The 25,539-nt window shown below is 37.4% G+C and overlaps 15 protein-coding genes across 16 annotated transcripts; 9 read left to right on the top strand and 6 right to left on the bottom strand.

Moving 5' to 3' along the window:
* Positions 1-1,094: 1,094 nt before the first annotated feature.
* LOC108595573 (immune-induced peptide 23) lies at positions 1,095-1,590 on the bottom strand. The gene is made up of 2 exons (XM_017980833.2): positions 1,481-1,590; positions 1,095-1,427 (listed from the first exon to the last, which is right to left on the bottom strand). The coding sequence occupies exons 1-2, from the start codon at positions 1,530-1,532 to the stop codon at positions 1,180-1,182; spliced, it is 300 nt and encodes a 99-aa protein (XP_017836322.1). The 5' UTR covers positions 1,533-1,590; the 3' UTR covers positions 1,095-1,179.
* Positions 1,591-1,685: 95 nt separating this feature from the next.
* Positions 1,686-2,263, bottom strand: LOC108595572. Its single transcript, XM_017980832.2, has 2 exons — positions 2,153-2,263; positions 1,686-2,097 (listed from the first exon to the last, which is right to left on the bottom strand). Exons 1-2 carry the CDS (start codon positions 2,211-2,213, stop codon positions 1,730-1,732), a joined length of 429 nt encoding a protein of 142 aa, XP_017836321.2. The 5' UTR covers positions 2,214-2,263; the 3' UTR covers positions 1,686-1,729.
* Positions 2,264-3,715: 1,452 nt separating this feature from the next.
* On the top strand, positions 3,716-4,092 carry LOC108597229 (immune-induced peptide 2). Its single transcript, XM_017983672.1, has 2 exons — positions 3,716-3,827; positions 3,891-4,092. Exons 1-2 carry the CDS (start codon positions 3,770-3,772, stop codon positions 3,968-3,970), a joined length of 138 nt encoding a protein of 45 aa, XP_017839161.1. The 5' UTR covers positions 3,716-3,769; the 3' UTR covers positions 3,971-4,092.
* Positions 4,093-5,520: 1,428 nt separating this feature from the next.
* LOC108597230 (immune-induced peptide 3-like) lies at positions 5,521-5,807 on the top strand. The gene is made up of 2 exons (XM_017983673.2): positions 5,521-5,634; positions 5,698-5,807. Exons 1-2 carry the CDS (start codon positions 5,583-5,585, stop codon positions 5,769-5,771), a joined length of 126 nt encoding a protein of 41 aa, XP_017839162.1. The 5' UTR covers positions 5,521-5,582; the 3' UTR covers positions 5,772-5,807.
* A 164-nt stretch (positions 5,808-5,971) lies between these two features.
* On the top strand, positions 5,972-6,378 carry LOC108597227. Its single transcript, XM_017983670.1, has 2 exons — positions 5,972-6,083; positions 6,156-6,378. The coding sequence occupies exons 1-2, from the start codon at positions 6,023-6,025 to the stop codon at positions 6,320-6,322; spliced, it is 228 nt and encodes a 75-aa protein (XP_017839159.1). The 5' UTR covers positions 5,972-6,022; the 3' UTR covers positions 6,323-6,378.
* Positions 6,379-7,220: 842 nt separating this feature from the next.
* Positions 7,221-9,108, bottom strand: LOC108597225 (neuroserpin-like). The gene is made up of 4 exons (XM_017983669.2): positions 8,939-9,108; positions 7,715-8,568; positions 7,519-7,651; positions 7,221-7,461 (listed from the first exon to the last, which is right to left on the bottom strand). Exons 1-4 carry the CDS (start codon positions 8,946-8,948, stop codon positions 7,331-7,333), a joined length of 1,128 nt encoding a protein of 375 aa, XP_017839158.2. The 5' UTR covers positions 8,949-9,108; the 3' UTR covers positions 7,221-7,330.
* Positions 9,109-9,303: 195 nt separating this feature from the next.
* LOC108597228 (immune-induced peptide 3) lies at positions 9,304-9,585 on the top strand. The gene is made up of 2 exons (XM_017983671.1): positions 9,304-9,409; positions 9,468-9,585. Exons 1-2 carry the CDS (start codon positions 9,355-9,357, stop codon positions 9,536-9,538), a joined length of 126 nt encoding a protein of 41 aa, XP_017839160.1. The 5' UTR covers positions 9,304-9,354; the 3' UTR covers positions 9,539-9,585.
* Positions 9,586-9,888, bottom strand: LOC108597231 (immune-induced peptide 3). Its single transcript, XM_017983674.1, has 2 exons — positions 9,782-9,888; positions 9,586-9,717 (listed from the first exon to the last, which is right to left on the bottom strand). Exons 1-2 carry the CDS (start codon positions 9,831-9,833, stop codon positions 9,650-9,652), a joined length of 120 nt encoding a protein of 39 aa, XP_017839163.1. The 5' UTR covers positions 9,834-9,888; the 3' UTR covers positions 9,586-9,649.
* A 4,677-nt stretch (positions 9,889-14,565) lies between these two features.
* Positions 14,566-16,236, top strand: LOC108595143 (chitinase-like protein Idgf5). The gene is made up of 3 exons (XM_017980308.2): positions 14,566-14,855; positions 14,925-15,485; positions 15,537-16,236. The coding sequence occupies exons 1-3, from the start codon at positions 14,732-14,734 to the stop codon at positions 16,181-16,183; spliced, it is 1,332 nt and encodes a 443-aa protein (XP_017835797.1). The 5' UTR covers positions 14,566-14,731; the 3' UTR covers positions 16,184-16,236.
* Positions 16,237-17,295: 1,059 nt separating this feature from the next.
* On the bottom strand, positions 17,296-18,167 carry LOC108595606 (glutathione S-transferase 1). Its single transcript, XM_017980872.2, has one exon. The coding sequence runs from the start codon at positions 18,153-18,155 to the stop codon at positions 17,439-17,441; it is 717 nt and encodes a 238-aa protein (XP_017836361.1). The 5' UTR covers positions 18,156-18,167; the 3' UTR covers positions 17,296-17,438.
* Positions 18,168-18,958: 791 nt separating this feature from the next.
* On the top strand, positions 18,959-19,953 carry LOC108595022 (glutathione S-transferase 1). Its single transcript, XM_017980157.2, has one exon. It carries the CDS (start codon positions 18,981-18,983, stop codon positions 19,647-19,649), a length of 669 nt encoding a protein of 222 aa, XP_017835646.1. The 5' UTR covers positions 18,959-18,980; the 3' UTR covers positions 19,650-19,953.
* A 125-nt stretch (positions 19,954-20,078) lies between these two features.
* On the top strand, positions 20,079-20,845 carry LOC108595023 (glutathione S-transferase 1-like). Its single transcript, XM_017980158.2, has one exon. The coding sequence runs from the start codon at positions 20,118-20,120 to the stop codon at positions 20,781-20,783; it is 666 nt and encodes a 221-aa protein (XP_017835647.2). The 5' UTR covers positions 20,079-20,117; the 3' UTR covers positions 20,784-20,845.
* A 650-nt stretch (positions 20,846-21,495) lies between these two features.
* Positions 21,496-23,180, top strand: LOC108595139 (glutathione S-transferase 1). Of its 2 annotated transcripts, none has more exons than XM_017980305.2 (3): positions 21,496-21,699; positions 21,783-21,810; positions 21,915-23,180. In XM_017980305.2, the coding sequence occupies exon 3, from the start codon at positions 21,949-21,951 to the stop codon at positions 22,612-22,614; it is 666 nt and encodes a 221-aa protein (XP_017835794.2). In that variant the 5' UTR covers positions 21,496-21,699; positions 21,783-21,810; positions 21,915-21,948; the 3' UTR covers positions 22,615-23,180. The 2 variants fall into 2 exon arrangements, with proteins under 2 accessions (XP_017835794.2, XP_033150977.1); XM_033295086.1 differs by having other exon boundaries at positions 21,769-21,810.
* A 132-nt stretch (positions 23,181-23,312) lies between these two features.
* Positions 23,313-24,083, top strand: LOC108596660 (glutathione S-transferase 1). Its single transcript, XM_017982647.2, has one exon. It carries the CDS (start codon positions 23,364-23,366, stop codon positions 24,027-24,029), a length of 666 nt encoding a protein of 221 aa, XP_017838136.1. The 5' UTR covers positions 23,313-23,363; the 3' UTR covers positions 24,030-24,083.
* Positions 24,084-24,134: 51 nt separating this feature from the next.
* On the bottom strand, positions 24,135-25,390 carry LOC108596659 (protein immune deficiency). The gene is made up of 2 exons (XM_017982646.2): positions 24,606-25,390; positions 24,135-24,547 (listed from the first exon to the last, which is right to left on the bottom strand). The coding sequence occupies exons 1-2, from the start codon at positions 25,281-25,283 to the stop codon at positions 24,386-24,388; spliced, it is 840 nt and encodes a 279-aa protein (XP_017838135.1). The 5' UTR covers positions 25,284-25,390; the 3' UTR covers positions 24,135-24,385.
* Between the last annotated feature and the right edge of the window lie 149 nt (positions 25,391-25,539).

Below are 25,539 nucleotides of genomic sequence, written 5' to 3'. Positions count from 1 at the left end.
TTGCAAATAGAATGCGGCTATATATGTTAAATATAATAAAAAAAACTTAATATAGTAAACAATAATATACTTTATAATATCCACATTAAGTAAATATGAACCCAAAATAGTAAAAAAATTAATTAATATTTTTAAATCAATAAAACATGCTATAGAGTAGCTACAGTAATCATTCGCTACATAAGCAACATTCTATTTCTGCATACTCGATAATTAAATAATTGTTTTTATATTTATATGCGCAATTCTCTGCGACATTTGTTCACATTCAAACTGATAAAAAAACATATGCCAAGACTTTATTTTATAGCTTGAACTATAATTATATACTTGGAATATCATACGAGATCTAAAAGAGCGAATATCAATATAGAACTTTCGCATGTTTTTGTCTTTGCATTGAAATATTTCAATATGTGTTATGAGTAAATGTAAAATATGCTTATATAAGTTAAATATAATAGATTCCCTATAAAATTCTCTATAAAACTACTTAAAAAAAAAAACATTTTATTTTAAACTTTGCATTTTTTGGCTAAGATTGACCTTTCTGAAGATTTACACATATAAATTATGTTTAATATATACATATTTATTTTTGTAGCTCTTTAAACTGATTTTATTACTAAACGTTTTTGGGCTTTTCCCAATTCTTGCAAAAAATGTTGCGTATGTTTAACACTCCCAATCTATAAGCTTATCAAATTTAAAGAAAAACAAAAACTTAATTTTTTATATGCTTTTAAATTTGATATTAAATATTTTTTGTAAACAATTTTTAACCGTCGACTGCTCATAGTGGACATTAAATAAATAAATAAAATACTGTTAAATTTAATTTTAAATATTTTAAAGCAATTTTTAACCGTCGACTGTTTATAGTTGACATTAAATAAATAAATAAAATACAAAGCTGATATAACTCAAAGTATTTTGTAAACAACTTTGTCTAGCTAAGAAATTTTTTTGAATGAAAAAGTTGCTTATATAGAGTGTTAACTGTATGTTTTTTAAATATTGTGAGCTAAACTGCTTTAAATTTATTGGGAATTTCAGCTTCTCAAGCTGCTCTGAGCGTAAATAAAAAATGTGTATTTATTTTGAACACAAATTTCTTTTATTTGCTTTAAATTAAATTAGCAACAGCCAATAACATTAACTTAATTGTTTGCTACAGTCTTAGCCTGAAATATCACAGCCATTGCAATCGGCATTGTGGACATAACTGCCGCCTGGCACACGTCCGCTGTAACCATCGGGCACCTGATAAGGTGCATCACCAGCAGCTGCCCCATGCATGTCCTGGTTATTGATGTAGACATTGCCTGCGCCTGGCGTTCCCTTGTATTCCTTACCGCCTATGAAGACGTGCTCGCCAATTGGCGGCGAGCAATCTCTGCAGACGCCATTGATGACAACATTGCCGGCTAAAAATAAATGTGAGCAGCGGCAGCAGACAAAGGCATGCGAGTTAGCTTACCCGTTGCCAAGGCTAAGAAGGCAGCAAAGAGCAGAGACAGCAGCCAGCGCATTGTAAACAGTTTGTAGCTATTGAAGCTGCCGAGTGCAAAAGCTTAGACTTATATACTGAGCAGCTGAGCTCGGTTGTTATCAGCGCTGCGGCTGGGAATTGCCCCAGCCCCAGCGCTAACCTGTTTACCCCAGTTTGAAGGTCAACTACAATGTTTAGACGCAAGTGCATTTATTAGCTTAAACAACAGCTGCTGGCTTAGGCGCGTATATTGCAGCCAACGCAATCATTATTGCGCACCACTGGCTCATACTGGCCACGCCCATCAATTGTTGTTACATAGCCCGGATAGCCGCTGTTGCCAAAATTGTTATCAGTGCGTATAATCTGACGACCCCACTGACGCTTGTGCCTATGTCCAATATGCTGATGTCCATGACTATCCATATCCAAGCTTATATCACCCAGACTCGTATCCTCATCGCTTTCGTCGGATGACTTTGCTGCCGACCTGTGCTTGGGCTTCACTGTAGTTGTAGTGCGTCCGCCCTTGGGCTTGCGTGTTGTTGACGTCGTCTCTGGCTTATTGCAGTCCACGCATTGACCCTTTATGGTTACACTGCCAGCTGTTATAGTATTTACAATTAATTTGTTTATTAACTTAGCTACTTCTCAGCTTACCATTTACGCTTAGCGCCATTAGCACCACAAGCAGCAATGTTAACAATATAAAGCAGCGCATTTTTCTATTCAACACGTTGTCTGCTTCGGCGTTACTTTTATACTGACGCTTGACTGGGCTGCAAATGGCGCACAATTTGTTTAAATATATGCAGCTTTAGTTAGTATAGCTATTATAGACTATTGGTTGCTTATCAGCTCAAAGCTGAACTTCAAACGTGCTGAATTTGTTTTTCGATTTATGTTCAATGTAAATGCGTCGTTTATGAATTTAAGTTTTACAGCAAATTGCTAATTAATGTTCAAAAATAAATTCTGTATGGGTTATATGCGTTACTAACAATTTTTTAATATATAAAAAATACTTTAAGTTTGTGCAGAATTTTGCTGCTGCTGTTAAGTTAGCAGAATTCTTGACAGCATCAACAGCATATAAAATTAGTTAATGTATTAGCTCATACTAGCTTAAAAGAAATTAAATTTAACACAAATTAAAATACTCACACTTAAAAATAAAAATATATATAAAATTATGTATATAACTTTAGCTATGTGAAGAATTTTGCCGCTTCTAGTAGAATTCTTGACAGAATTAACAGAAAATATTATTTACATATATATATATTATTATTTATATATATATATACATATATTATAGTTTTACTACCTCAGCAAAATAATTATTGGTTGCTTTATCAAATAAAATCCAATTTACATATCATATAATTTTTTTTTAAATTTATTATTAAATATAAGGCACATTATTATTATATATAGTTAAAACTAATTTTAGCTCATACTATTATGATGAATATTAATTTAAATAATTAAATAAAAAATATTTTTAACGGACATCTTTAGAAAAATAATAAATATTACTAACCATAAAGACAATGTAGTTTTATAATATGAGTAATCATAAATTAGTTCCAGCAAACGCTTAGTTTGAATTAAATGAATATAAACTTGTTATTTAAGTTAGTTCAATACTTGTAAATACAGTAAAGCAAGCAACTAAACTGAAGCTTTTGTAAACAAATGTTTTTTTTACGAATCACAATATATTTCAAAATATTTTATTTATAAGCATTTGATTCACTATTAACTTTAATATGCAAATCTATTTAATACATTTATCATTCAAATGAGTAGCAACATTTCAGCTCAATGATTTTATTAAATATTTGTTAAAGCTCAAAAAATAAATTGTATGCAATAATTAAGTATATCTTATAAACTTGTTGTTTTTGCATTTCAACTTATTTATTTATTTAGCACTTAAAAAGCGAGCAGCATATTCAATTAAGCATAAACAATTTAAATAAACAAACAATTGAGCTACCCAGTTGGGGTATTACCAATTGTGATAAGCCAGACAATGCCCGCGCCCGTACTTGGGTAATTCCCTTACAGCTTATCAGGTTTCCCCAATAGATGCTACAACAAAATCTCAGTGCATTCGTCTAGCGATAATCTCTCACTCTCTCGCTTGCGCTCTGGAACTGTGTGAATTTCCCCAGCTGTATATGCCAACTGGCCATATAAGATCGCTGTTGAGCTGTTAGCAGCATCAGTTCAGCATCAGCAATTGTAGAACAATCAAGCAGCAGCAACAAAATGAAATTCTTCAGCGTTGTCACCGTCTTTGTGCTCGGTCTCTTGGCTTTGGCCAGCGGTAAGTGCAAGCTACAGACAATAATTTGGAGCTTACTTATTTATTTTCAATATTTCTATGCAGCCGTTCCACTGTCCCCCGATCCCGGCAATGTGGTCATCAATGGCGACTGCAAATACTGCAATGTTCATGGCGGAAAGTAAACAAATGGCAATGACTAAACAATTAGCTTACCTCAACTTGTTGGCACCATATTTATGTTCACTTGGCACTTTAGCATTTAAATAACAATAAAAAACAAAACAATACACAACAGAAAACAAAACTTTATAAGCATTTATTTATTTACGCTTTGCTTTGTTGAGCATCATTTGTTGTTATAGTTTGCAGCTCAAGTTTAGCTGATTAGCTAAACGTCAGCGCTGAACTTGAGCTCTTAATCCGTTTGCAGCTATCACAAGTTCATTTATATAATAAGCATAAATAATAAGTATACGACGCATTAGCTGCCGCGTACTTTAATCAGCTTGTATACAAGTAATGTATCAATAGCTCAATAAATTGCAACTAAATTGTAACTGTTTGACTTTTTATTACAATATTTTAAATAGAATTTTGTTGCGCTTATTTTTATTATTGAAGCTGCCAGTCTTGCTTAAAATAAACATTTATGAATGATATGAAATTCTTGAGAAAAAGCTAAAGCTAAAGCTCAACCGATTAGCATCTTACGTTAATTCCCATGACCCTTGTGAGCAGCTCAGATGCAAGAGCGCTGATCTCTACGAAAACTAACCTAAGTTTCTATATATAACTTTTAAATTTGCCCTACATTCATTATTAGATTATAGCTTAGATTATAAACAGCTCTATAGCTTACTTTAGCTACAGTCATACCTCGGTTCGTTAGACTTAAGTATTGCAATTTAAATTTAGTTTATATATTCATTTTTACATATTTATTTATTTAATGTTAACTCTGAACAGTCGACGCTAAAAGAAAATGCATACAAAAAATATTTAAATTAAAATTAAAAGTAAAAATTAAGTTTTTGTTTTTCTTTTAATTTGATAAGCTTATAGATTGTGAGATTTTAGCGTAAATCAATCAAATAATATAAATGAAACTAAAGCAATATCAAGTGTAGAAATGAGAAAAGATACTAAAGAAATATTAAATGGAAAATTTAGATGCTATTTTATGCTTTTTATAAATAGTAGCTAACTGAAATTAACAATATTTATTTTGTTTACCGAGGCTTGCCTGTATATTGCTTGTTTATATTTACTTATAAAGAATTCATAGTAAGTAAAGTGCTATTCATATTAAGCGCATGCTCACTAATGCTTTGCATGTTGTTGAATAAATTATAATATAGATTAATTTACAAATTAAAACAATTAAGCGAAAACACGTGCTTGAATTTGGTAGACAAAGTAGTCTAACCACATTTGTTGTTAGCGGATTTATAAATTCCAAGTAATGTGCGTAATTGAAACATAAAACAACAAAGTAAAACAAGTTTTTAATTGATAAATGCATTGAGCGTATGCAGCTTGAGACGTAGTATGAGCTTAGCGCTATGCGATTTGTTTACGAGCTTTTTATTTTATTTTTTTTATTGATTGCAACAACGCAATTGGGAAAATTCTCAATGCACGGAGCCGTACGCTGGGCATTTCCGAGACTCAGACTCCCAAGCGTGATAACAAGTCGACTGACTGACTATAAAAGCCAAGCTGCCGAATTGATTAGACATCAGTTCACAAGCAGACTTCAACAAGTTTAAGAACAATAACAAAAGCCAAAATAAAATGAAATTCCTATCGGTTGCCTTTTTGCTCGGTCTCTTGGCTTTGGCCAGCGGTAAGTTGTAACTGCAATAATAATTTTGGTTATGTTTACTTAATTTAATATTTTTTAATACAGCCGCACCACTGTCCCCCGATCCAGGCAATGTCATCATCAATGGCGACTGCCGCGTTTGCAATGTGCGCGCCTAAATTGCAGCAGCCAAATTAATTTAAACCACACACAAACACAAATGCCAATATGTTCAATAAATATTAATTGCTCAAAGTATATGCTCGAACTTTTTATTTAAAATATTGCCAGCTTTTGACTTTGATGCGCTACTCAGATTAGCGCCACTTGGGAAATTCCAGCTGCACTTATCTCTCAGTCTATGTTCAATATAAATCTGACAAGTACTTGCGTTTATTATTCAGTTCACTTTGAGCATTTGCCACTCAATATGAAATCAATTGCATTAGCGCTATTGCTGGCGGCCTGCCTCTTGGCCTCGCTGGCGTATGGTAAATCTGTTTTGTAAACATTTCCAATGCAATACCTCTATATATATTCTCTCTCACTCTCTATGCCCGCAGCTAATCCAGGCCAAGTGTATATCAATGGCAAGTGCATAGACTGTAATCGACCGGATGGCGACGATAACATAATTATTCCCATGGAGCCCAAGAGCGCGGCAAGCTCCTCACAATATTTAACTGCGGGCGCTGTGGCATTTGCTCTGCTTTATTATTGCTCCAGCTAAGCTTAATTGTTTCAAATGTCAAATTTTTATAAATAAATTTTTTGATTGATTTTAAATGCTTTTATATATTTATTGTAAATTATACTGGTGTACAGCTGGAAATTGTTTCATTTCTAAATATATGTCTGCCAATATTTCATAGATTTTTGTCGTTGTTAAATTCACAGCAGTTAATAATTCAAAGTAAAAGGAACGAATGTCTTTAAAATCGATTTCATCGGCAAGTCTAGCATCCTAACTGAATCATCAATGATACGTTGAATTGACAACAATATAATAAACATTTTTTTTATATATATTTATTTACAATGTATATATTTATAGATAATAAGTGAGTTCTATGATAATTTACATATTTACAGGATATTTACATTTAGCTATCACTCCTTGGATGACTTAAAGTGAAGGTTGAGAGGGTGGTGCTGGCTATTGTCGAGGATGTTAACGGCTAGTTGGTTGGAGTGTCGCTCCAGTCTCTCCTGATGTTTAAGTTTCCCTTTTAACCTCTTCGGTTACGCTGGGAATTCCAAGGTACCTGGGTTTTCACATAGTATACAATTAACATGTTGAGAAAATTATTGTTATTATTGTAAAAAGAATTTTAAATTGCTCGTGCCATAATCGGCATAGTATTCTGTTTCATTATAATAGCAAATTTACGTATATACATTAACATATTGAACTGCTAGAGCGTCAGTTATATTGCTATAATCAACAAACTGGTAAAGAAAGTTGTTCACATCCGACGTTTTAGTTCATGGCAGACAGTTTTTGATTGAAGAAATCGCTTCTAAAGGCATCGAAGCTGTCCCGATTCAACAAAATTCGCTACTCAGGATCTTGAGGGCGAGGTTCGGGCTCAGTTGGCATTGAAGCAGTTGCAGCTCTATATATATATTAATGTAATATCTACTGCGTTCTGTCTGCTCTATAGTTCAAAGTCAAGTTTATTTGCTTGCTAAATTCTATGTATCTACAATTTGTTGTTAATTTATTAAATAGTTTGATTTACAACAAAGGATTCACAACATGTCCAGCAAACATCACAGCATCCTCTGAGTTTGTAATCGCAAAGTAGAAAGGATGAATGGCATTAAAGCTGAGTATTTCATCTTCGCCCGGAGCTATTCCAACGTGAGCTGCTCAAACAGAAATTTTTGTTAAGCCTGTAAAGCATAAAATATATTTGAGCTTACTGGAATTAGCGATCGTGCCGTCTTCATCAACATGAATAGCAGTGTTATGTATAAATTTTTCAATCCACACTTTGCCAGCGCCTTGCCTCAAATGCGTAAGCTGCGCATCCTCGAAAATGCGTTGAATAGACAACTATAAAATAAAAATGTGCAGCTAATGATTTTTTGTAATGCACTTTGTAATGCAATCACTTACGCTTTTCAAAATCGGAATCATATCCTCTTCGATTTTAATAGAAAATTTAGGCAAATTTACCAGAATTGGTCGATGTTCTAAAGCATTCTTTATGTCAGCTATGGTAGTAAATTGTAGTTTATGTTCAAGCTGTGGTAGCCCATCGTATGTTTTGGGCAAAATAATCAACATGCTGATATCTGAGCCAGAGTATTCCAATTTTACTGCCTCGGCGTTCAGCCCTAGGCATCCTAGGTCAGCATATTCAAACGTCGTTAAATCATGTTGCATTATATTCGTTAGCACGTGGCCGTTGTCATGCAAATAGAATTTATTTTTCTCTGTGTTTCTCTTTTGGAAAGGCGAAGTCCAAGCAGCGTTGTATATAATACTATTGAATATCACTGCATTTAATTGGCCATCCAAGTTGGCCACTTGCGATTTGAGCCAGCGATTCATATCTGACGTCGAAGCCACAAATTTGACAAAATCTGCAGACGGTGTTAGCTCATAGTATGGCTCATTGCTGCTTTTATCATTGACATACAGCTTGTTAATTATTTTTAAGGACTCATCACCAATGCTCTGGCTCAAAAATCTATTAAAGTCGGAATTTATCTGTTGCACAGTTCGTGGTCTAAATCTGGCGCGTATATCCAGCTCCTTGGCACTTTCACTCTCATCTGCCATACAACTGCGCAGTATGCCCAGCGCCATTTGCACGGCCAATGGTGAGAATACAAAATTCTGATTGCGATGTACTTTGGCAAATTCATGGTACAGATCCCTGTGAAGCTCGTCCAAGCTGCTCTCAAAGTTATTTTCAGCCGCTGTCAAGCTTAAGGCGCCAAGCAGCGCAACAACAAGCAAAGTTGCTGAAATTAAATAAAAGTTTATATATATATTTATAATAATATACTATAATACAAATAGTGCTGATTACAACAAACTTTATGCTGTTATCAATACAGTGGCCTGTGATTTTACTACTAAGCGATTTATTTTAACTTTTAATAATCAAGACCTGATTGGGTTTTCCGAATATTGAGTCTGTTTAACACTTCCAATCTATAAGCTTTACAAATTTAAATAAAAACTTAATTTTTTAATACTTTTAAATTTAAATTTTTTGTAATCACTTTCTTTTACTGTCGATCTGTTCATAGTTAACATTAAATAAATAAATGAATACAAGTATTCAAACTATAAAAAAATAAAATAATCTTGTATTATTTATTTACTTACACTTTTTCATGTCTGGATGCGCTTAGTTTGAACTGTAGAATAGCACTAAACCATGAGCATAGCAAAATATGCTTAAATTATGTTTCAGTGCCATCAAAAATTCCAGCGAAATATTTAACTGATAAGTTTGAAATGCTTTGGCAATACCCGAAATTAAAACAAGGTCAAATGTGTTTATTTTCTTCTTATTAATAATAATTAAACTTTTACTTTTACGCTTCATGCTTTATTTAATGTCTATATAAATATATATTGACAGCTTGTCTGAGCTAAAACCCAGTCAGCTTATATATATTGGAAAAAACTCAATAAAAATGGGCATTTCCAAGCTTTATTTCAACAACAAGTGCATGACTATCTATTGCTATAAAAGCAGCAACAATTTGAGTTTTAAAATCAGTTGCAATCAAATCATCATGAAGTGGCTGTCGCTTGTTTTTGTGCTGGGTCTGCTGCTGGCTGTGGCCAGTGGTAAGTTTTATTAATAACTGTAAATCATCAATTTAATTATAATTGTAATGCTCTCTAGCTACACCTTTGGTGCCTGGTGATGTTATTATCAATGGCGATTGTCGCAGCTGTAATGTGCGTGGAGGTTAAGCGCAGCATCTAACAAAGTTTAAATAAAAATACGCACTCAAGCTATATACGTTGTTTCAGTTTTTCTTTATTAGTTATTTGTTTATTAAACATTTATGTTTTGTTTATGAATTAACCGCCACGTACATTGCAGACTTTGCAGTCTCCATTTATGATCACATTGCCGGGTAGCGGATTAGCTGCCAAGTAAAAAGTTTATAAAATTAATTGGCAGGCTCTATAAATTTTATGAGCTAAGCTCACCGCTTGCAAGCGCTAGCAAAGCCACAACAAATGCCAACGATAGCCACTTCATAGCTTTGTTTTATATTTAATGACGCGTTAACTGAGACTGATCTGGCTATAGGTGCAGTAAGCCACTTTTATAGCCTAAACTGCTGCAAGTCTGGCTGGCTGTCTGTAAGCCAGACCTGTCTTAAAGTTGCATTGACATTTACATATATACGCTTATATTGGTTCTATCAGCTATCAAATATAGACAGCCATAGAATCCATTACTTCGAAATGAGTTTACAAAATTCTGTAATTACTTAATTTGATATCTAAGAATTTTAGTCTCATGCACATTACTCTACCTTTAAATTTACAAATTTATAAAATTTTATTTATATTTTGCAAACGGTTCTATCAGCTATAAAATGTGGCTGTCTATATTTTATTACTATTATATAAACACTAAACATTCGCGATTCTGCAAAATATGTTTCATATTTAAAATAATTGAATTAATTGGATATCTTTGTTTGTTCTTTATCATATTTAGATATCTATCAAGCACATTAATCTACTCTTAAATTTACAGATTTATAAAATTTTAAACGATTTTGAGGCATAATACACAAAGCTAATTATTCCAAATTAATAATTAGAATGAAAACGTTTGCAGTATAAATAGCAAACAAATATAATTCAATTATTTAAATAAATACTTTTAACACTTTTACATTAAAATTTAATTTTGAATATTTATTGTAATTATTTTCTTTTCCCAGCATATTTTAATGCAAACCTAATCTAAAATGCTCACTAATTAATTAACAAATGTTAGAGTATGCATAGTAGTTTATTGATATCAAACAAGCTTAACCTTGTATAACTATTGAACTCAACGCTGAGCTCATTGATTAGCATAAGCAACAATATTAAACTGCAATAGCTAGAATGCTTAACTAACTAATGCTAAGTATTAAACTGTAATCAGTATGAATATTTTATATGCAACAACAAAACTGAGCAATTTGTAAAAGTTGCATGCTGAAGTTTAGAAGTACAAACTCAAATTTAAAAACTTTGCAATGCGTAGTTTAATTGGCATTAGTGTGTATATAACAGTTGAAGCTGTCATGTGTGTGTGTTGTGTATGTGTGTGTACGTGTTTTGTGGTTGAATTCATTTCGCTAGCTAAAAGCTGCATACACTAGAGAGTACGCTGTCTAGCTGAGCTGCTGTTCCAACTGTTATTATTAGTGTGCGTGTGTATGTGTGCATGCCTGTGTGTGTGTGTGTGTGTTGCTGTTGGCTGGCAATTAAGCCAATGAAGCATTAAAAACACCAGCCAAGGGCGTAAGCCATGCAAAGTGAACTCAAATCTGGCTTTACCTTTGCGCATATGTACGCGCTGTATGTGTATGTGTGTGTGTGTGCTCTATGTGTGTGTAAATGGGTTTTTGGGCGAGTGAAATTGGTTGCCACTGCCGCCTGTTGTGTTGTCATGGCTTACGCTGCTGCCAGCCCCAAACACAGAGTGGATTAACGTTGATGCTGCCGCCGCTGCTGCTGCTGCTGCTTGTTGTTGTTGCCACATTTGTCAACGTAAAAAGCATTACGGTTAAATGAACCCATGCACATGCATAAATACGCCAAAGCCTGGCGCCCCCACCCCACACCAAAAAATGTTCAGAGTCGACACGTGTGCGTTAACAATTTAATTACGCCAAACATAACCCGACTTTATGCATTATGCGCAGCTCACCAACCACCCACTCGCGCCCACCCCCTACCCTTGTGAGCATTTGTCAGCTAACCTGCAGCTGTTGCTGTTGCGAAAAAGTTAATCACCCAATCGACGTATTAAAGACTTGAAGCGTTATAAACAATTTCATAGCTTATATTTGGCCTTTTGCTCTATGTGGCTTAAGCTTAAGTTGTGCTAACTATTTACAGCAACTGGCTGTGAAAATATGCAGCGCTGACTGCTAATATAATTTATAATGAGCACAATTAGCTGCTCATACTATGCGCTGCTAAATCTTAAGCTAACTCTAGGGTGAACAATTTCTTAATATGCGCACTTAATCAGCTGCATATGAATTTCTAACAAACTCACTAAAGCTTAAGCACTATAAAAATGCGCATGTGTGTGTGTGTGTACGTGTGTACTTTTATTTATGATGCTCTTGTTTATTGTAGTAGAGTAAAGATAGTTAAGTATTACTTGGCAGCTGGGGCACTATTAGTTTATTATTACGAGCAGCGTTTTATTGTCAACCTGTAGCGTGTGTGTGTGTGTGTGTTAAGCACATTTGGGCGTGTCTATGAGCATGTGTGCATTTTACGACTGTTTGCTTTAAGCGGCTATAAGCGCGCGCACACACACACAGCGTTATATGAAGTAATATATAATATTTTGTGTTGAATCTACACTTTTGAATTTTTGTCGTTTGCGTGTGCAAATGTGTGGTGGTTAGCTTTATGTGTGTGTGTCTCAGGCCTGCTTTTGGCGCTGAGCTCTGCACTAAGTAGTAGTAGCTGTGGCATGTTGATAGCGTGTTGCTTTTTATTATCAAATTGTTGCATGCCACATTCTTTGTTAGCTAATTGCGGCAACATAAATTTTATTTCTAATAGCAGCAGCAACAACAATTTAATTTTTAAAGCTTTATATTAAATAAAGCTGAAATTATAAACGTAGTTACGCATTAAAGCGCGCAGCTTTAATACGGCTTAACATTTCATAGCATACTTATGCGCGCAGCAAGTCTAATGAAATTATTTGATAACCCAACGCGTAGCTTGACCCTAAATCTAATTATAATGCAGCATTACACACTATTTATGCTACAAAGCTGCCTACGTTACTTATAAAATAAATGCATATATACTATATAGCATTAAATTGTTAAATAAAATGTCACGCACTTCGTTAACTTACGTCGCTTGTTGTGCCATTTAGCTGTCAACACTTGGCTTCGCCAGCTCCCCCTACTAAAACAAATCTATTAAACAGTGCAAAAAGTAATTACTAAAAGGATTTGCAGCCATCAAAGTGGCTTACAAATTCAACCACTGAAACATAGCTACAGCATGCAAATGCTTTGCTCTCTCTTACACTAAGTTCATAAACAATTTCTGACCTCAATAACGCAACAAAGTGAACGCCGAACAAGTCAACACATTGCCAACCCACAGCCAGCGCAACCAAAGCAGCCACGTGAACAAAATTGCTAATCAACTTCTGTGTAAAAGTAAAAGCAACAGCAGGACACACACAATGTGGGTGTATACACATATATATATATGTGTGTGTGTGTGTGTGTGTGTATTGTGGCAACGACAAGAGCTCATCATGTTTGCCATGCCGGCGAATGCTTTAATGTATTTAAGCTTTGCTTATACACAACACACAAAAACATTATTGTCTGGGAATTGTTCAACCAAGTGTATGTGGGTGTGCGTGTGTGGGTGTCAATGTGGACAGGAAGCCCAGGCGCTGGCAAAGTGCCGTTGGCAAAGTGACAGCAACTAATGGCAGCTTACACTATTGGCGTGGACTTTTGTCTGTGTGTGTGTGTGTGTGCGGACGCTTGTAAGTTATAAAGCAATCGCTAGACTGAACTAAAAACGTGTTATAAGCCACTATGCTGACCACTATATGTCGCTGCTTGCTGCAAGTTCGTTTGCAGCTTGTCAGTGATTGGCAGCAAAGAAAAAAAAATACACGTAATCACAATTGAATTCAGGCAGAAAATGAACGCAGCTGTCTGCCATACACAGTTTGCTTTATTTCATTTTAAACTGCGATTGTATTTGAGGTTTCACAAGCTTACATTAGTATTTCAAAATAAGCATTAAATTCCAAAAATACTAGAGGTTAGAGTTTCAAAAATAAACTTACGTAAGCATATTTTCATTTTAGAAATTTTAAACTTGCACTTGTTGGCTTCAACACAGAAGATGAACTGAAGAATATTGTCGCTTTATGATTATTGTCGACTGCACATAAAATATATGTATATGCTTATAGATTATGTTAATTAAGACTATCTATGCAGCTTATTTGCTATATATATATATAGAATTCCTTGGAATTTTCAATTTATAAAATTGTCTTATATACAGCAAAGCAAAAACGTAAGCATAATAGAAACAAAAAGTTGTACACAGCTGACTAAGGTATGCACTTTAAAGAGCTAAGCATGCTGCATTTAAATTTATTATTAATATTTGCAGCAGCTTTGAAAAATAATAAGATAGACAATAGTTAAAAAGAGTGTGAGCTTAATAAATAAACTTTGGCTCGTATTTAAATATTTTATAAAATTCAATAACAAAATAAGTATATGAGTTTAACATAGCTGACTAAAATTTATTATATTATTAGCATATTTAAATAATTTTATAAGCAATGTGTAGCATAAAATTAACTTAATTTATAAATTTTCTATATTATGTAGTTGAAAAAATTTTGTAATATTTTATTTTATGCTTCTAGCTAACAAATAGCTGTTGAGATTGAAAATCTTTGTCTAAATTTACTAAAAATTGAATTGATTCAATAAAAAATGCAATAATTTTATTTAAAATTTGTTCAAGTGTTGCGTGGATAATAAAATTATTATAATACAAATTAGCTTATTCTCATACAATTTAATAAATTAAATTTTATTTTTAATTTGAGAGTATACAGCATTCGTTGTGATTGCAAATAATTTTATAAACGAACATAAATAATAGCATTAAAAATTTCATGGAATTTAAATAAAGCCTAACCTAGTTTAAATACGCAACTTAACTGCAACAACAACAAAAATAAGTATACGCCACGCTTATCGCCAAGAGTTTGTGCTCAGTTTTCGCACTAAGCTTTTATTAAGCTTTTGCGCATGCTATCAACTTGAGCTTTGCAACAGTTTTCAATACAAACGCTAAGCAGACACTACACACGAACAATAACTGAGCTGAGCTGAACTGAGGATGTATCAAAGTTCCTGGCTATTACTACTAGCAGCTGTATGCTGTTGGCTCTGCTGTCCTGGCAGTCGAGCTGATGTGGGTAAGCTCGTTTGCTACTACGATGCAGCGAGCTTTGCGCGCGGTGGTAAGTGCTATCAGCTTAGTGTCGTGGGTTAAGGTTATCAGCGATGAGTGTTTGTTTATTTGTTTACAGGTCCAGCGCAGCTGTCGCTGCATGAACTGGAGCCAGCGCTGCAGTTTTGTAATGTTTTAGTTTATGGCTATGCGGGCATTGATGCGCAGAGCTATGGCATCAAAAGTCTCAATCCCGAGTTGAGCTATAACAGACAGCATTATAATCAGATAACAGCGCTGCGTCAAAAGTTTGCACACTTGAAGATTTTGCTAGCCGTGGGCGGTGATCGAGATTTGAACGCAGAGCTTGAGCCAGATACAGCCAAGTACTTGAGCTTGCTGGAGCAGCCAGACAGACGCAATAGCTTCAAGGTAAGCGCTGCCAATGAGCTGAGCAAGTATGGCTTTGATGGGCTGGACTTGGCTTGGCAGTTTCCCAAGACGCGTCCCAAGCTGCAGCAGGGCGCACTTAAGCGCGCCTGGAGCTCGGTTAAGGGCTGGTTTAGCAGCAGCAGCATTGATGCGCAGGCGGAGCAGCATAAAGAGCAGTTTGCTAGCTTTATAAGAGAGCTGCGCTTGGAGCTGCAGCGTCATGGCAAACTGCTGACAGTCAGCATGTTGCCACATGTGGATGCAGCACGTAAGTTGAGCCAAACCATTCGTTAGCAAAGCAATTGACGCAGTTTCTCAGTCTTTATAGACATACCCGCCATAATGAGCTTTGTGGACTTTGTTAGCCTGGGCACTTATGATTTCCAAACGCCAGCGCGTGATCCAAAGCAGGCGGATCTGCCTGCTGCACTCTATCCCATGTACGATCGCGACGCCACACACAATGTGCAACAACAACTCGAATATTGGCTTAATCAAACTGCAAATGCGCAGCAGCTGCTCATCAGCATTCCCAGCTATGGACGCGCTTGGCAAATGACGCCTGAATCCGGCATTACAGGCTTTCCGCCTATAGCTGCAACTGCAGGCGGCGTGCCAGATGGCAAACGCTCTGGTCAGCCGGGCTTGCTTAGCTGGCCCGAGATTTGTGTGCTGCTGCAGCAGCATGTGGGCCAAGGCAAGGATACAGGCACTGAGCATTTGCGCAAGGTAGGCGATCCAACCAAACGTTATGGCATCTATGCTTATCGCGCTGCGGGCGACAATGGCGAACCAGGCATATGGGTTGGTTATGAAGATCCAAGCACAGCCGCCATTAAGGCCAGTTTTGCTCAAGCGCAAGGACTTGGCGGCGTTGCGCTGCACGATTTAACGCTTGATGATTTTCGTGGGCAGTGTGCAGGTGAAAAGTTTCCTATACTAAGAAGCATCAAGTATAAGCTCTAATAAAGTCTAAAGTCAATTGAACTTTGCGTGCGCCCCAAAGCATGCAACAAATATTTTACTCGCAGCTTTATTTCAATTGCACAGTTTGTGTTATTTGATTATAGAATTGCAATTGCAAATTGTTTTTTAAGCTGCTTAAGTTGCAGCCACACGCAGCATGCCCCACAGCCAAATGCAACATTTTCCGAGAAAAATGAAATGAAAATATTCCCAACTTAACATAAAAGCCAAACCGGGCTGGCGGGCGGGCGGTCGGTCGTTCGGTCGAGCATAAAGCCTTGTCAGCCTACTGTGCTGTGTGCGTGGCTGTAACGAGACGACAAGGTCCAAAGTAAAAGTTGAAATTAAACCAATTAGTTTTCCTGCCCGCTTGCAGCAATGAGGCGCATAAAGGCGGCGGCGGCGGCGTCATGAAGTGGGAGGCATGTGGCGCGCACACAAATTGACTTTGAGTTTGCTTTCGTTTTTGGGGTTGCTGCTGCTGGGAACGCAGGTAGAATCATTTAGGCAGGCACCAAAACCATTTTCAACCGTGTGCCATACAACGCTCTTCACTTTACTATGCAAACTCGACAGCTCCCTTACTCACTCACTCACTCAGTTGCTGCTGCTTCTTTCGTTTTCTCTCTTTCTCTTTTACTGGCTGCTACTCCAAAGGACTGGCGGCGTCATAAATTAATTATGATTTAACAACTTTAGCATGCACGACACGGCAGCTAAACTTTGCGCTTTTCATTTCGTGCGTCTCGGCGCGTACCCTAACTAAGAGTATGCGGATTTTCTTAGGCTAGAATATAACTCTATAAATTAATTTATAAATATTTTTTTTCTATACTATATAGTTGAAAAAAATTTTGTAGTATTTTATTTTATGCTTCTAGCTAACAAATAGCTGTTGAGATTGAAATTCTTTGCTAAATTTTCAAAAAAAATTAATTGAATTCAATAAGAAATGTTTATCTCAATTATTTTATTTAAAATAGAAATTTGTTCAAGTAGTTGCGTGATAATAAATACAAAATTAGCATATTTAGTATAAATTTTCATTTCAATTTAAGAGCGTATTGTACAGCATTCGTTTGATGTCTTTGTTGAGCTAACTTTCTTGAGTTTTTCTATGTTTTGACTGCAAGTTTTTTTTTATAATTTTAATGAGCGCAAAAAGTTGGCAAGTTTTGCAAACATCATTATACCCTATATAACAATTATGCTGAGGCATATTAGCACTTGCCTGGCATATGGCACTGTAATTTGCTTATTGCTTGCCAGCGCCACTTTTAATATCCGCAAAAGCCTTTTGCCACAGCTTGTCAAACTGCTTGGGCAGCTTGGCACGCACCTTGTCCGCCAATAAACGCGCTCCTTGCAGATTGGCCTGCTCGTAATAAGGCAGCGCCTCCAAACGAGCCAGCCAGGCGCACAATTTGGGATACTTGTCGGCATCCAGTGGGGCATAGGTTAGATTCAAAGTGCTAACTGTGGCCACAGTGCTAAAGTCAGCAATGGTTAAATGCTCGCCAGCCAGATAGGTGGTGAGCTCTAAGAATTTCTCCAGCAGCGCATAGCTGTCGTAAAGTTCGGCCAGCTTATCCTTGGGCAATTCGGTTACATTTTGCTTGAACAGCAGCAGATTTAGTTGCTTCAAATTGTTGAACAGCACGCTGGACTCGTAATGCAGACGCTGATCCACTGCGGCGCGTTGTATGGGCTCCTGGGGATAAAGCGTATCCTGCTGCGCATATTTATTAACCAAATAGCCAATGATGGCGTGCGAGTCAGCGATGTAGCTCTCATCGTCCTGCAGCAAGGGCACCGTATGCTGCGGATTCTTGCGCACAAAATCCGGCAGCAAATGCTCGCCCGCCATTAGATCCACGTTGCGAAACTCATGCTCCAGCTGCAGCTCACGAAGTGTTAGGAGCACTGCGCGCACCGGAGGACTCAGCTCATTGCCATAGAGTACAAGCACCATCTTTAGTTTTCGCTTCCAGAATTCAACTGAATGTAACTGCCAGAGTCAGAGCTGCATAGCATAGACTAACTTTGAACTTGCGATAAGATTAGATTAGATACAGACTATGATAGTTGGTAAAAAGTAAAGACGTCATAATGCTGCAAGTTACCTTTTGGCTGATTGTTTATTAATGCTGCAGATAAAGTGGCTAAAACTTGAGGCGCTGTTTACAGTGGCCATTGCCATTATCTTTAAGCACTATCAATATTTACTTGTAGCTTTCAGTTTGTGTATATGACACATAGTCCATGGGGTTATTTGCATTTTAGATTAGGAAAACAAAGCAGAGGCAAAGTTATTGATTTGCTGTGCAGCGGCGGTTAAAGAGTTCGCGTGCTCAGGTTGCATAAATATTTTATTTAAAAACTAACGTAGCATATACCCTGGCAAGCAACACGACGATGGGGTGGCTTATAAAACTTTAAATTAAGTCGTACTAAATTATATAGCTAGAAGTTCTCGCCTTGAACTTTATTGCTTTTAAATAATTTATTTAAATATTGTTTTAAAGTTATTGATTTCTTCTAAATATAGACTTAGCTTTTTTTAAACCTTTGCTCATACCCTTTGGTATAGCAATCGAATCGAATCCCTTGACATTGTGACATTCGTTGGATTAATTGCCATTTACCAATTGCCAGTCTGTCTGTTTTCTTATGCAGCTACGTGTATCTAAACACAGGTTGCCATTTCCCACGCCCTTGCGCCATGGACTTGGCTATTTAAGGTCCTGCAGCGCTTTGTCTGCCAATCAGTTACGGTTTTTCAATTGACGCGTTGACAATGGGCAAACTTGTACTCTACGGTCTGCTGGCTAGTCCACCCACGCGCTCCTGCTGCTTGACACTCAAGGCATTGGATTTGCCCTATGAATTTATTACCATTAATCTAATGGTTGGTGAACATATGTTGCCCGAATATTTGCAAAAGAATCCGCAGCATACGGTGCCGCTGCTGCAGGATGATGAGCTGTATCTATGGGATTCGCATGCCATCAATGCCTATCTGGTGCGTAAATATGGCAAAGATGATGCACTGTATCCAAGTGAGCTGGTGCAGCGCGCTGTTGTGGATCAACGCTTGCACTACGATACGAGTTTGATGTTTACGGATTCGTTACGTGAATTAACCAAGCGTTTGCTTTTCTTAAACGAAAGCAGCGTGCCGCAGTCAAAAATCGATGGCGTTGCTGCTGTCTATGACATGGTTGAGAATTTTCTAGGCGAAAACGATTACGTGGCCGGCAGCGAGTTGACCATAGCTGACTTTAGTTATGTCACATCCATAGGCGGTCTGACGGCCTACTTGGCACTAGATGCAGCTAAGTATCCAGCTATTACAGCTTGGTGGGATCGCATGAAGCAGCTGCCTTATTATGAGCAGGCAAATGCTGAGGGCGCTGCACAATTTGAGGCTATGGTGAAGGCTAAAACTTATACTGTGGAACCTTAAATAAAAACATAACAAATTAATTGCTGCACGCTGCAAATATAAATTTCAAAAATTTGCTTATTCATGCAAAATCAGCGCAAATTATCAAATTTCAAAGCATAGGCGCATAAGCTTATCAAAGAGCGCAACTTAGAGCGCTGCGCTTTCTCTCTTAAAATGGCTGCCAAAGAGCAGCTAAGTTAGTTTGCATTACTTAAGCTTAAGCTTTAGCTTGCTTCGCTTACACACTTGTATTTCATGAATTTCTAACAATTTACAAATGTAACACTTACTCTTGAAAATTAAATAAATAAATTAGCGCTTGAATTGCAAATTTACATTTTTTTTAACGTTTGATTTTCTTATCTGCTTTTGAGCTTTTCTCTTATCTTATCTGCGCTCTCTTAGCTGCTCGACTGCTTAGATAAATAGCCTACGCTCTGCTTGCTGCACAGTCAGTTAGCAATTTGAACTTATAGATCTAACAACATGGCAATTCTAAAGCTTTACGGTCTGGATGCCAGTCCACCAGTGCGTGCTGTTAAACTAACGCTGGCTGCTCTACAGCTGGACTACGAGTTTATCGTGGTGGATGTCACAAGCAAGCAGCAGCTGTCCAAGGAATATCTGGCAAAGAATCCACAGCACACTGTGCCGCTGCTGGAGGATGGCGATGCCTGCATTTGGGATTCACATGCCATTATGTGCTATTTGGTCAGCAAATACAGCAGGGATGACTCACTGTATCCTAGAGATCTGCTTAAGCGCGCTGTTGTGGATCAGCGTCTGCATTTTGAGAGTGGTGTAGTGTTTGCCAATGCACTTAGAGCTATTACCAAGCTGGTGCTCTTCTTCGGCGTAACAGAGGTGCCCAAGGAACGCATTGAAGCCATCACTGAGGCCTATGACTTTGTTGAGCTGTTCCTTAAAGGTCACAGCTACATGGCTGGCGATCAGCTGACTCTTGCGGATTTGAGTCTTATCTCCTCCATCAGCTCATTGGTCGCCTATGTGCCCGTCGATGCTGCCAAGTATTTTAACCTAAGTAATTGGATTAAGCGCATGGAATTACTGCCCTACTATGAACAAAATGCTAAGGGAGCTGCAATGTTTGCTGGTGCAGTCAAGAGCAAAACATTTACTGTAGCTCAGTAAATAGTTAAATTAATTAGCTGTAAATTGTTTAATAAACATGACATTTAGAACTTAAAGCTTTGTTTTTTTTATAGTGCAGCAACTAAAACTAACAACTGAAAGCTAGATAAGTAAGCTAGTATGAGATAGCAAAGCAAATTGTTTAAAATAGTTTTGAACTTTGTACTTTTGCTTAAAACTTTAATTACAGTAAGTACAGTTAGCTTTACATGTTTTCAAATTTTAATTAAGCTATAAAGCTTATAACACTTGTTTACAAATATTTATTGTACACTTTGATATTTTATTGCTGCCTAAGAGCACTTAATATTTTTTGGCAATGGATTTTTAAGCCATACAAAAAATGTAATAAAAAAATGTCTGTTAGTTTTCATTTCATATATGCCTCAGCTCACCAAATAAGATATTCATCATATAAAAATATTTTATATAATTATTCAAATACTATATTGATTACAATTATAAACGTTAAGCACGTTTGTTGCTCTTAAGCCTGAAAATAATTTTTTCCGACTACCTGCAAAAAAAATGTCAACTCATCTCACCCATAAAAGCAGCGACGCTCTCGTTCGCAGCGCAGAGCGATCGAGCGCATACAAACAAAGAGAGAGATACAAAGAGAGATGCTCCCACTAGCTTATGAGCGAAGAGCAGCAGAGCACAAGCAAGTTGGAGAGGCTGTGGGCGGCAAGCGAGGCCACTTGCAGGTCAGTAGTGCATGGACTGTTGGCGAGTCTGGTCGAGTTGACAGAATAATTATAATAAATAATTAGAATACATATATTTACTGCCATTACTTGACATGTGCGCTGCGTTTACGGTAAAAGCTTTTACAAAAGCTTAAGAGAAACGCTTTACGCCGACTGCTCTCAGAACTTGCTGCTCTTTAATTTTATGCGATAACAAATTACAAAAGGTTTGTGTGTATGAAAATTAATTTAGAGTCGTTTAAGATAACAAACATTTAAGCGCTTAACTATAATAGTTGTTTATTTCTAGCGCAACATAGTATTTTATCAACACTTATGTATGTATTTATTTAGGGCATGTGATCAAAGTGCACTTTGAGCTCATTAGCTAATGCTCTTGCTCTTTCTTCTATGTTTTTGCCAATCATCATTTGCCAAGCAGTTCATAGTCAACGCTCGCGTGGCAATCTATCAACATGGTTAATCTAACGCTATATGGCTTGGATCCCAGTCCACCAGTGCGTGCTGTGAAGTTAACGCTGGCCGCTTTGCAGATTGCTTATAAATATGTAAATGTGAATGTGTTGAAGAGAGAACAATTGTCGGCTGCATATCTGGCGAAGAATCCGCAGGGCACAGTGCCCATGCTGGAGGATGGTGCTGTGTGCTTTTGGGACTCGCATGCGATAATGGCGTATCTGGTGCGCAAATATGCAAAGGATGATGCACTGTATCCCAAGGACTTTTATAGGCGTGCAGTTGTCGATCAGCGCTTACACTTTGAGTCTGGTGTGGTGTTTGCCAATGCTTTAATTAGCGTTACTAAGCTGGTGCTCTTCAAGGGAGTGACAGCAGTGCCCAAGGAACGCATTGAAGCTATTGTTGAGGCTTATGACTTTACGGAAGCTTTTCTCAAGAACAATAACTATATAGCCGGCGATCAGCTGACTATTGCAGACTTTAGTCTTATCTCATCCATAAGCTCAATGCTGGCCTATGTGGAAATTGATGCTGTTAAATATCCTAGAATTACAGCTTGGATGCAACGCATGCAACAGCTGCCATATTATGAGGAAAATGCAAAGGGGGCTCGACTTTTTGTAGCCTCAGTTAAGAAAGCAAATTTCACAGTCTTGCCATGAGATTAACACAAGTTTGTTGATTAACTAGTTTAGTTGCTAAAAATAGATGCCGCTTCTAATCAAATGCACATAAATTGGCCTTTGCTTTCAACTCTACAGTCTTATCTTAAAACATTGTGAAATACTTAAAGCTGTTAGAATCTATTTAAAGCGTATCAATACACTGAAAAGCATATAAAGCATAAATTTAGAATAAAAATGCACTACACTATTAATAAATGCTGTTAATTATTATGACAGTTCAAAGCATAGACATCAAGTGTATAAAATGTGCGGTCATTGCGCCTCTTTACGTGTCGTCTATATATGTATATCGGTAAAAACAAAAAGCTAAAAACAAAACTGTAGTTGATTTCACGTGCTACCATTATCTACACTTACCTTACACATTATGGACTCGTTATCACAAGTATAAACAACTCGATGAACTAGATAAGCATAATCATAAGGCAAACACACGAGTTTGTTGGAAAATCATAAAAAGGTTTTCTAGGAAATGATTTACAGTATCTAATGCTGCTATTATATAAATATTTATGTAACAATTGTTTGAATAAATGTAGCTTAGCGCCAAATAAACTAATAATACTATAGAACTAAGCTCAAATGAATTAAATTATATACTAGTAGTAATCAATGCAAAGCTTTTGTGCGCAATTACGACACGGCATGGGAATAAATAGACAGACAAACAGTTTAGTTCAAGTACAACACGCCAAGCTTACACACGTTCGACTCGAGACTTAATAATGGGCAAACTAGTGCTATATGGACTGGAGCCAAGTCCACCGGTGAGGGCTTGCAAGCTAACGCTGCATGCGCTGGGCCTGCAGTATGAGTACAAGCTGATAAATCTGCTGGCTGGCGAGCAGCGCAGCAAGGAGTATCTGGCTAAGAATCCGCAGCATACGGTGCCCATGCTGGAGGATGATGGCAACTGCATTTGGGATTCGCATGCCATTATTGCATATCTGGTGCGTAAGTACTGCAAGCATGATGAGCTGTATCCCAGGGAGTACTACAAGCGCGCTGTCGTCGATCAACGCCTGCACTTTGAATCGGGTGTGCTATTCCAAGGCTGCATACGCAACATAGCCGAGCCGCTGTTCTATCGCAATGAAACTGAAGTGCCACGCAGCCGAATTGATGCCATCTATGCAGCTTATGATTTTCTGGAGGCCTTTCTGGGCACACAAAACTATTTGTGTGGTCCAAAATTAACCGTAGCCGACTTTAGCGTCGTGTCCTCCGTATCCAGTTTGCAGGGCTTGGCACCGCTGGAGCAGGCGCGTCATCCACAATTGAGTGCCTGGTTGGAGCGCATGGAGCAGCTGCCGGACTATGCCGCCAATAATGGCAATGGCGCACAAATGTTGATTGATATGTTTAGTGCAAAGATCACAAAGATTGTCTGATTAGGCGCAGCCTACTGCAGCAAATATAATCTCTTATATAATATATACATATGCATGTATGTTTATTGTAAATAACATTCAAATGCTTATTGCACAAATTGTTGCAAAAATATTAAGGCTTGACTTAAGTATCACAAAATTTACAATTTACGAATTACTGATTGATTAACAACAAACAATTCTAGGCACTTATTCGAAGTTTGCATTTTGCCTAATGCCATCTGTTTAAAAATGTTTATAAAAAATAGTACATTGCACAAAAGTTTAAGCTTAATTAAGCTGCATGCAACTATTGGAAATTACCTTGCATGTCTCACTTGAAAAAATAACATTGTTTTGAGAATACAGCTGACTGACTAGCTGGAAGTCTTGCGTTTCTCCAGCGCCTTCCAAACCAGTTTCATGCGCATTACGCATTCACGATGACTCTCCTCCCATAACAGCGTAGTGAGTCGTCCCACGGTAGCAACGCCATCGGCCGATTCTCTTACCCATTTCAGCAACAATTGATAGATGACCTGCAAAACGCAACAGCATATTATCAACTGGCTAATATGGCAAATAACAGCTACTTACCTCACTTGTATTGCCCTGCACCATATGATCCATAATAGCCTGCTCTATCTCGCCCTCGGAGTGGCCGAGCATACGCATTATATGCTTCCAGCCCTCGCCTAAATGCTTGGACACACAAGTGAGCAGTTGCACATCGGGCTCCTGCTGTGACTGCATCATGGCCACAATGCTAACTGTTTTACGCGGCAAGTGTCGCTTGCCATCAGGTGAAATGCCAGACGCTGCTGCTGCGCCTTCCTCTGTGGCGTTGCTACTCTTACGCGAGCTGCACGCGCTCGTGTTTTGATTGAAATTATAAACAGAACCAAAATGCAGGTTGCTAGCATTCGAGAAATTCATTACAAACTGTTGCTGTGCATTATGTACATTCATTGTGTTCATTGTGTTATTGTTGTTACTGCCACCTTCGCTGCTGACCAGTGAGGATCCAGGTATTTGTGCTGATTGCACTACATCCATCGAGTTGTAGTTTGGATCCGATAGCTCGCGCAGCACAGATTCTGTTAAATCAGCAGATGCGGTTGGTGTAGTTGAGGGCAGCGAGAGAGCGCCGCTATTGTTGTTATCTTCTCCATTATCGTCAACAGGCAATGCATCTGTCTCCAAGCGTCCCTCAACGTTTTTATCGTCTTTGTTGCTGCCAAATATGTTAGGCAGCAAGCTCTTTAGTTTCGGCATAGTGTGTCTGCCGTTTCTGATATGTGCTATAAATAAAATGCGACTACGGAAATGCCAACGCTTGGAAATATTCCGAACAATACGCAAAAAAAAAGCACCCGAACACTTCTTTGTTGTTATTAATTATGAGCGATAAGTATTCGCATCGTTACTAGTAACGTTTGAAATGTAGCTTGAAAGCAGCCATAGCCGGCTTTATAATAGCTAAATTGACCGAAATGTGGCGGTCGGACGATTAGATAACTTACCGCGAAGT

The sequence above is a fragment of the Drosophila busckii genome, chromosome 2R (genome assembly GCF_011750605.1).
Source record: "Drosophila busckii strain San Diego stock center, stock number 13000-0081.31 chromosome 2R, ASM1175060v1, whole genome shotgun sequence".
Taxonomy (NCBI): domain Eukaryota; kingdom Metazoa; phylum Arthropoda; class Insecta; order Diptera; family Drosophilidae; genus Drosophila; species Drosophila busckii.
The sequence above is the reverse complement of the archived record's forward strand: the minus strand, read 5'-3'. Positions and strand labels throughout refer to the sequence as shown.

What these genes read in the sequence shown, in the direction of transcription:
- LOC108595573 (XM_017980833.2), bottom strand. Translation starts at nt 1,532, where the DNA reads ATGCGCTGGCTGCTGTCTCTGCTCTTTGCTGCCTTCTTAGCCTTGGCA. An exon ending in CTTCTTAGCCTTGGCAACGG is followed by an intron (nt 1,428 to 1,480) that starts GTAAGCTAACTC and finishes ATTTATTTTTAG; the next exon opens with CCGGCAATGTTGTCATCAAT.
- LOC108595572 (XM_017980832.2), bottom strand. Translation starts at nt 2,213, where the DNA reads ATGCGCTGCTTTATATTGTTAACATTGCTGCTTGTGGTGCTAATGGCG. An exon ending in AATGGCGCTAAGCGTAAATG is followed by an intron (nt 2,098 to 2,152) that starts GTAAGCTGAGAA and finishes ATACTATAACAG; the next exon opens with CTGGCAGTGTAACCATAAAG.
- LOC108597229 (XM_017983672.1), top strand. Translation starts at nt 3,770, where the DNA reads ATGAAATTCTTCAGCGTTGTCACCGTCTTTGTGCTCGGTCTCTTGGCT. An exon ending in TCTCTTGGCTTTGGCCAGCG is followed by an intron (nt 3,828 to 3,890) that starts GTAAGTGCAAGC and finishes ATTTCTATGCAG; the next exon opens with CCGTTCCACTGTCCCCCGAT.
- LOC108597230 (XM_017983673.2), top strand. Translation starts at nt 5,583, where the DNA reads ATGAAATTCCTATCGGTTGCCTTTTTGCTCGGTCTCTTGGCTTTGGCC. An exon ending in TCTCTTGGCTTTGGCCAGCG is followed by an intron (nt 5,635 to 5,697) that starts GTAAGTTGTAAC and finishes TTTTTAATACAG; the next exon opens with CCGCACCACTGTCCCCCGAT.
- LOC108597227 (XM_017983670.1), top strand. Translation starts at nt 6,023, where the DNA reads ATGAAATCAATTGCATTAGCGCTATTGCTGGCGGCCTGCCTCTTGGCC. An exon ending in CTTGGCCTCGCTGGCGTATG is followed by an intron (nt 6,084 to 6,155) that starts GTAAATCTGTTT and finishes CTATGCCCGCAG; the next exon opens with CTAATCCAGGCCAAGTGTAT.
- LOC108597225 (XM_017983669.2), bottom strand. An exon ending in TGATTCCGATTTTGAAAAGC is followed by an intron (nt 7,652 to 7,714) that starts GTAAGTGATTGC and finishes TTTATTTTATAG; the next exon opens with TTGTCTATTCAACGCATTTT. An exon ending in CGGCACGATCGCTAATTCCA is followed by an intron (nt 7,462 to 7,518) that starts GTAAGCTCAAAT and finishes CTGTTTGAGCAG; the next exon opens with CTCACGTTGGAATAGCTCCG.
- LOC108597228 (XM_017983671.1), top strand. Translation starts at nt 9,355, where the DNA reads ATGAAGTGGCTGTCGCTTGTTTTTGTGCTGGGTCTGCTGCTGGCTGTG. An exon ending in GCTGCTGGCTGTGGCCAGTG is followed by an intron (nt 9,410 to 9,467) that starts GTAAGTTTTATT and finishes AATGCTCTCTAG; the next exon opens with CTACACCTTTGGTGCCTGGT.
- LOC108597231 (XM_017983674.1), bottom strand. Translation starts at nt 9,833, where the DNA reads ATGAAGTGGCTATCGTTGGCATTTGTTGTGGCTTTGCTAGCGCTTGCA. An exon ending in TTTGCTAGCGCTTGCAAGCG is followed by an intron (nt 9,718 to 9,781) that starts GTGAGCTTAGCT and finishes TTTACTTGGCAG; the next exon opens with CTAATCCGCTACCCGGCAAT.
- LOC108595143 (XM_017980308.2), top strand. Translation starts at nt 14,732, where the DNA reads ATGTATCAAAGTTCCTGGCTATTACTACTAGCAGCTGTATGCTGTTGG. An exon ending in AGCGAGCTTTGCGCGCGGTG is followed by an intron (nt 14,856 to 14,924) that starts GTAAGTGCTATC and finishes ATTTGTTTACAG; the next exon opens with GTCCAGCGCAGCTGTCGCTG. An exon ending in GCCACATGTGGATGCAGCAC is followed by an intron (nt 15,486 to 15,536) that starts GTAAGTTGAGCC and finishes GCAGTTTCTCAG; the next exon opens with TCTTTATAGACATACCCGCC.
- LOC108595606 (XM_017980872.2), bottom strand. Translation starts at nt 18,155, where the DNA reads ATGGTGCTTGTACTCTATGGCAATGAGCTGAGTCCTCCGGTGCGCGCA.
- LOC108595022 (XM_017980157.2), top strand. Translation starts at nt 18,981, where the DNA reads ATGGGCAAACTTGTACTCTACGGTCTGCTGGCTAGTCCACCCACGCGC.
- LOC108595023 (XM_017980158.2), top strand. Translation starts at nt 20,118, where the DNA reads ATGGCAATTCTAAAGCTTTACGGTCTGGATGCCAGTCCACCAGTGCGT.
- LOC108595139 (XM_017980305.2), top strand. Translation starts at nt 21,949, where the DNA reads ATGGTTAATCTAACGCTATATGGCTTGGATCCCAGTCCACCAGTGCGT.
- LOC108596660 (XM_017982647.2), top strand. Translation starts at nt 23,364, where the DNA reads ATGGGCAAACTAGTGCTATATGGACTGGAGCCAAGTCCACCGGTGAGG.
- LOC108596659 (XM_017982646.2), bottom strand. Translation starts at nt 25,283, where the DNA reads ATGCCGAAACTAAAGAGCTTGCTGCCTAACATATTTGGCAGCAACAAA. An exon ending in TGCAGGGCAATACAAGTGAG is followed by an intron (nt 24,548 to 24,605) that starts GTAAGTAGCTGT and finishes TGCGTTTTGCAG; the next exon opens with GTCATCTATCAATTGTTGCT.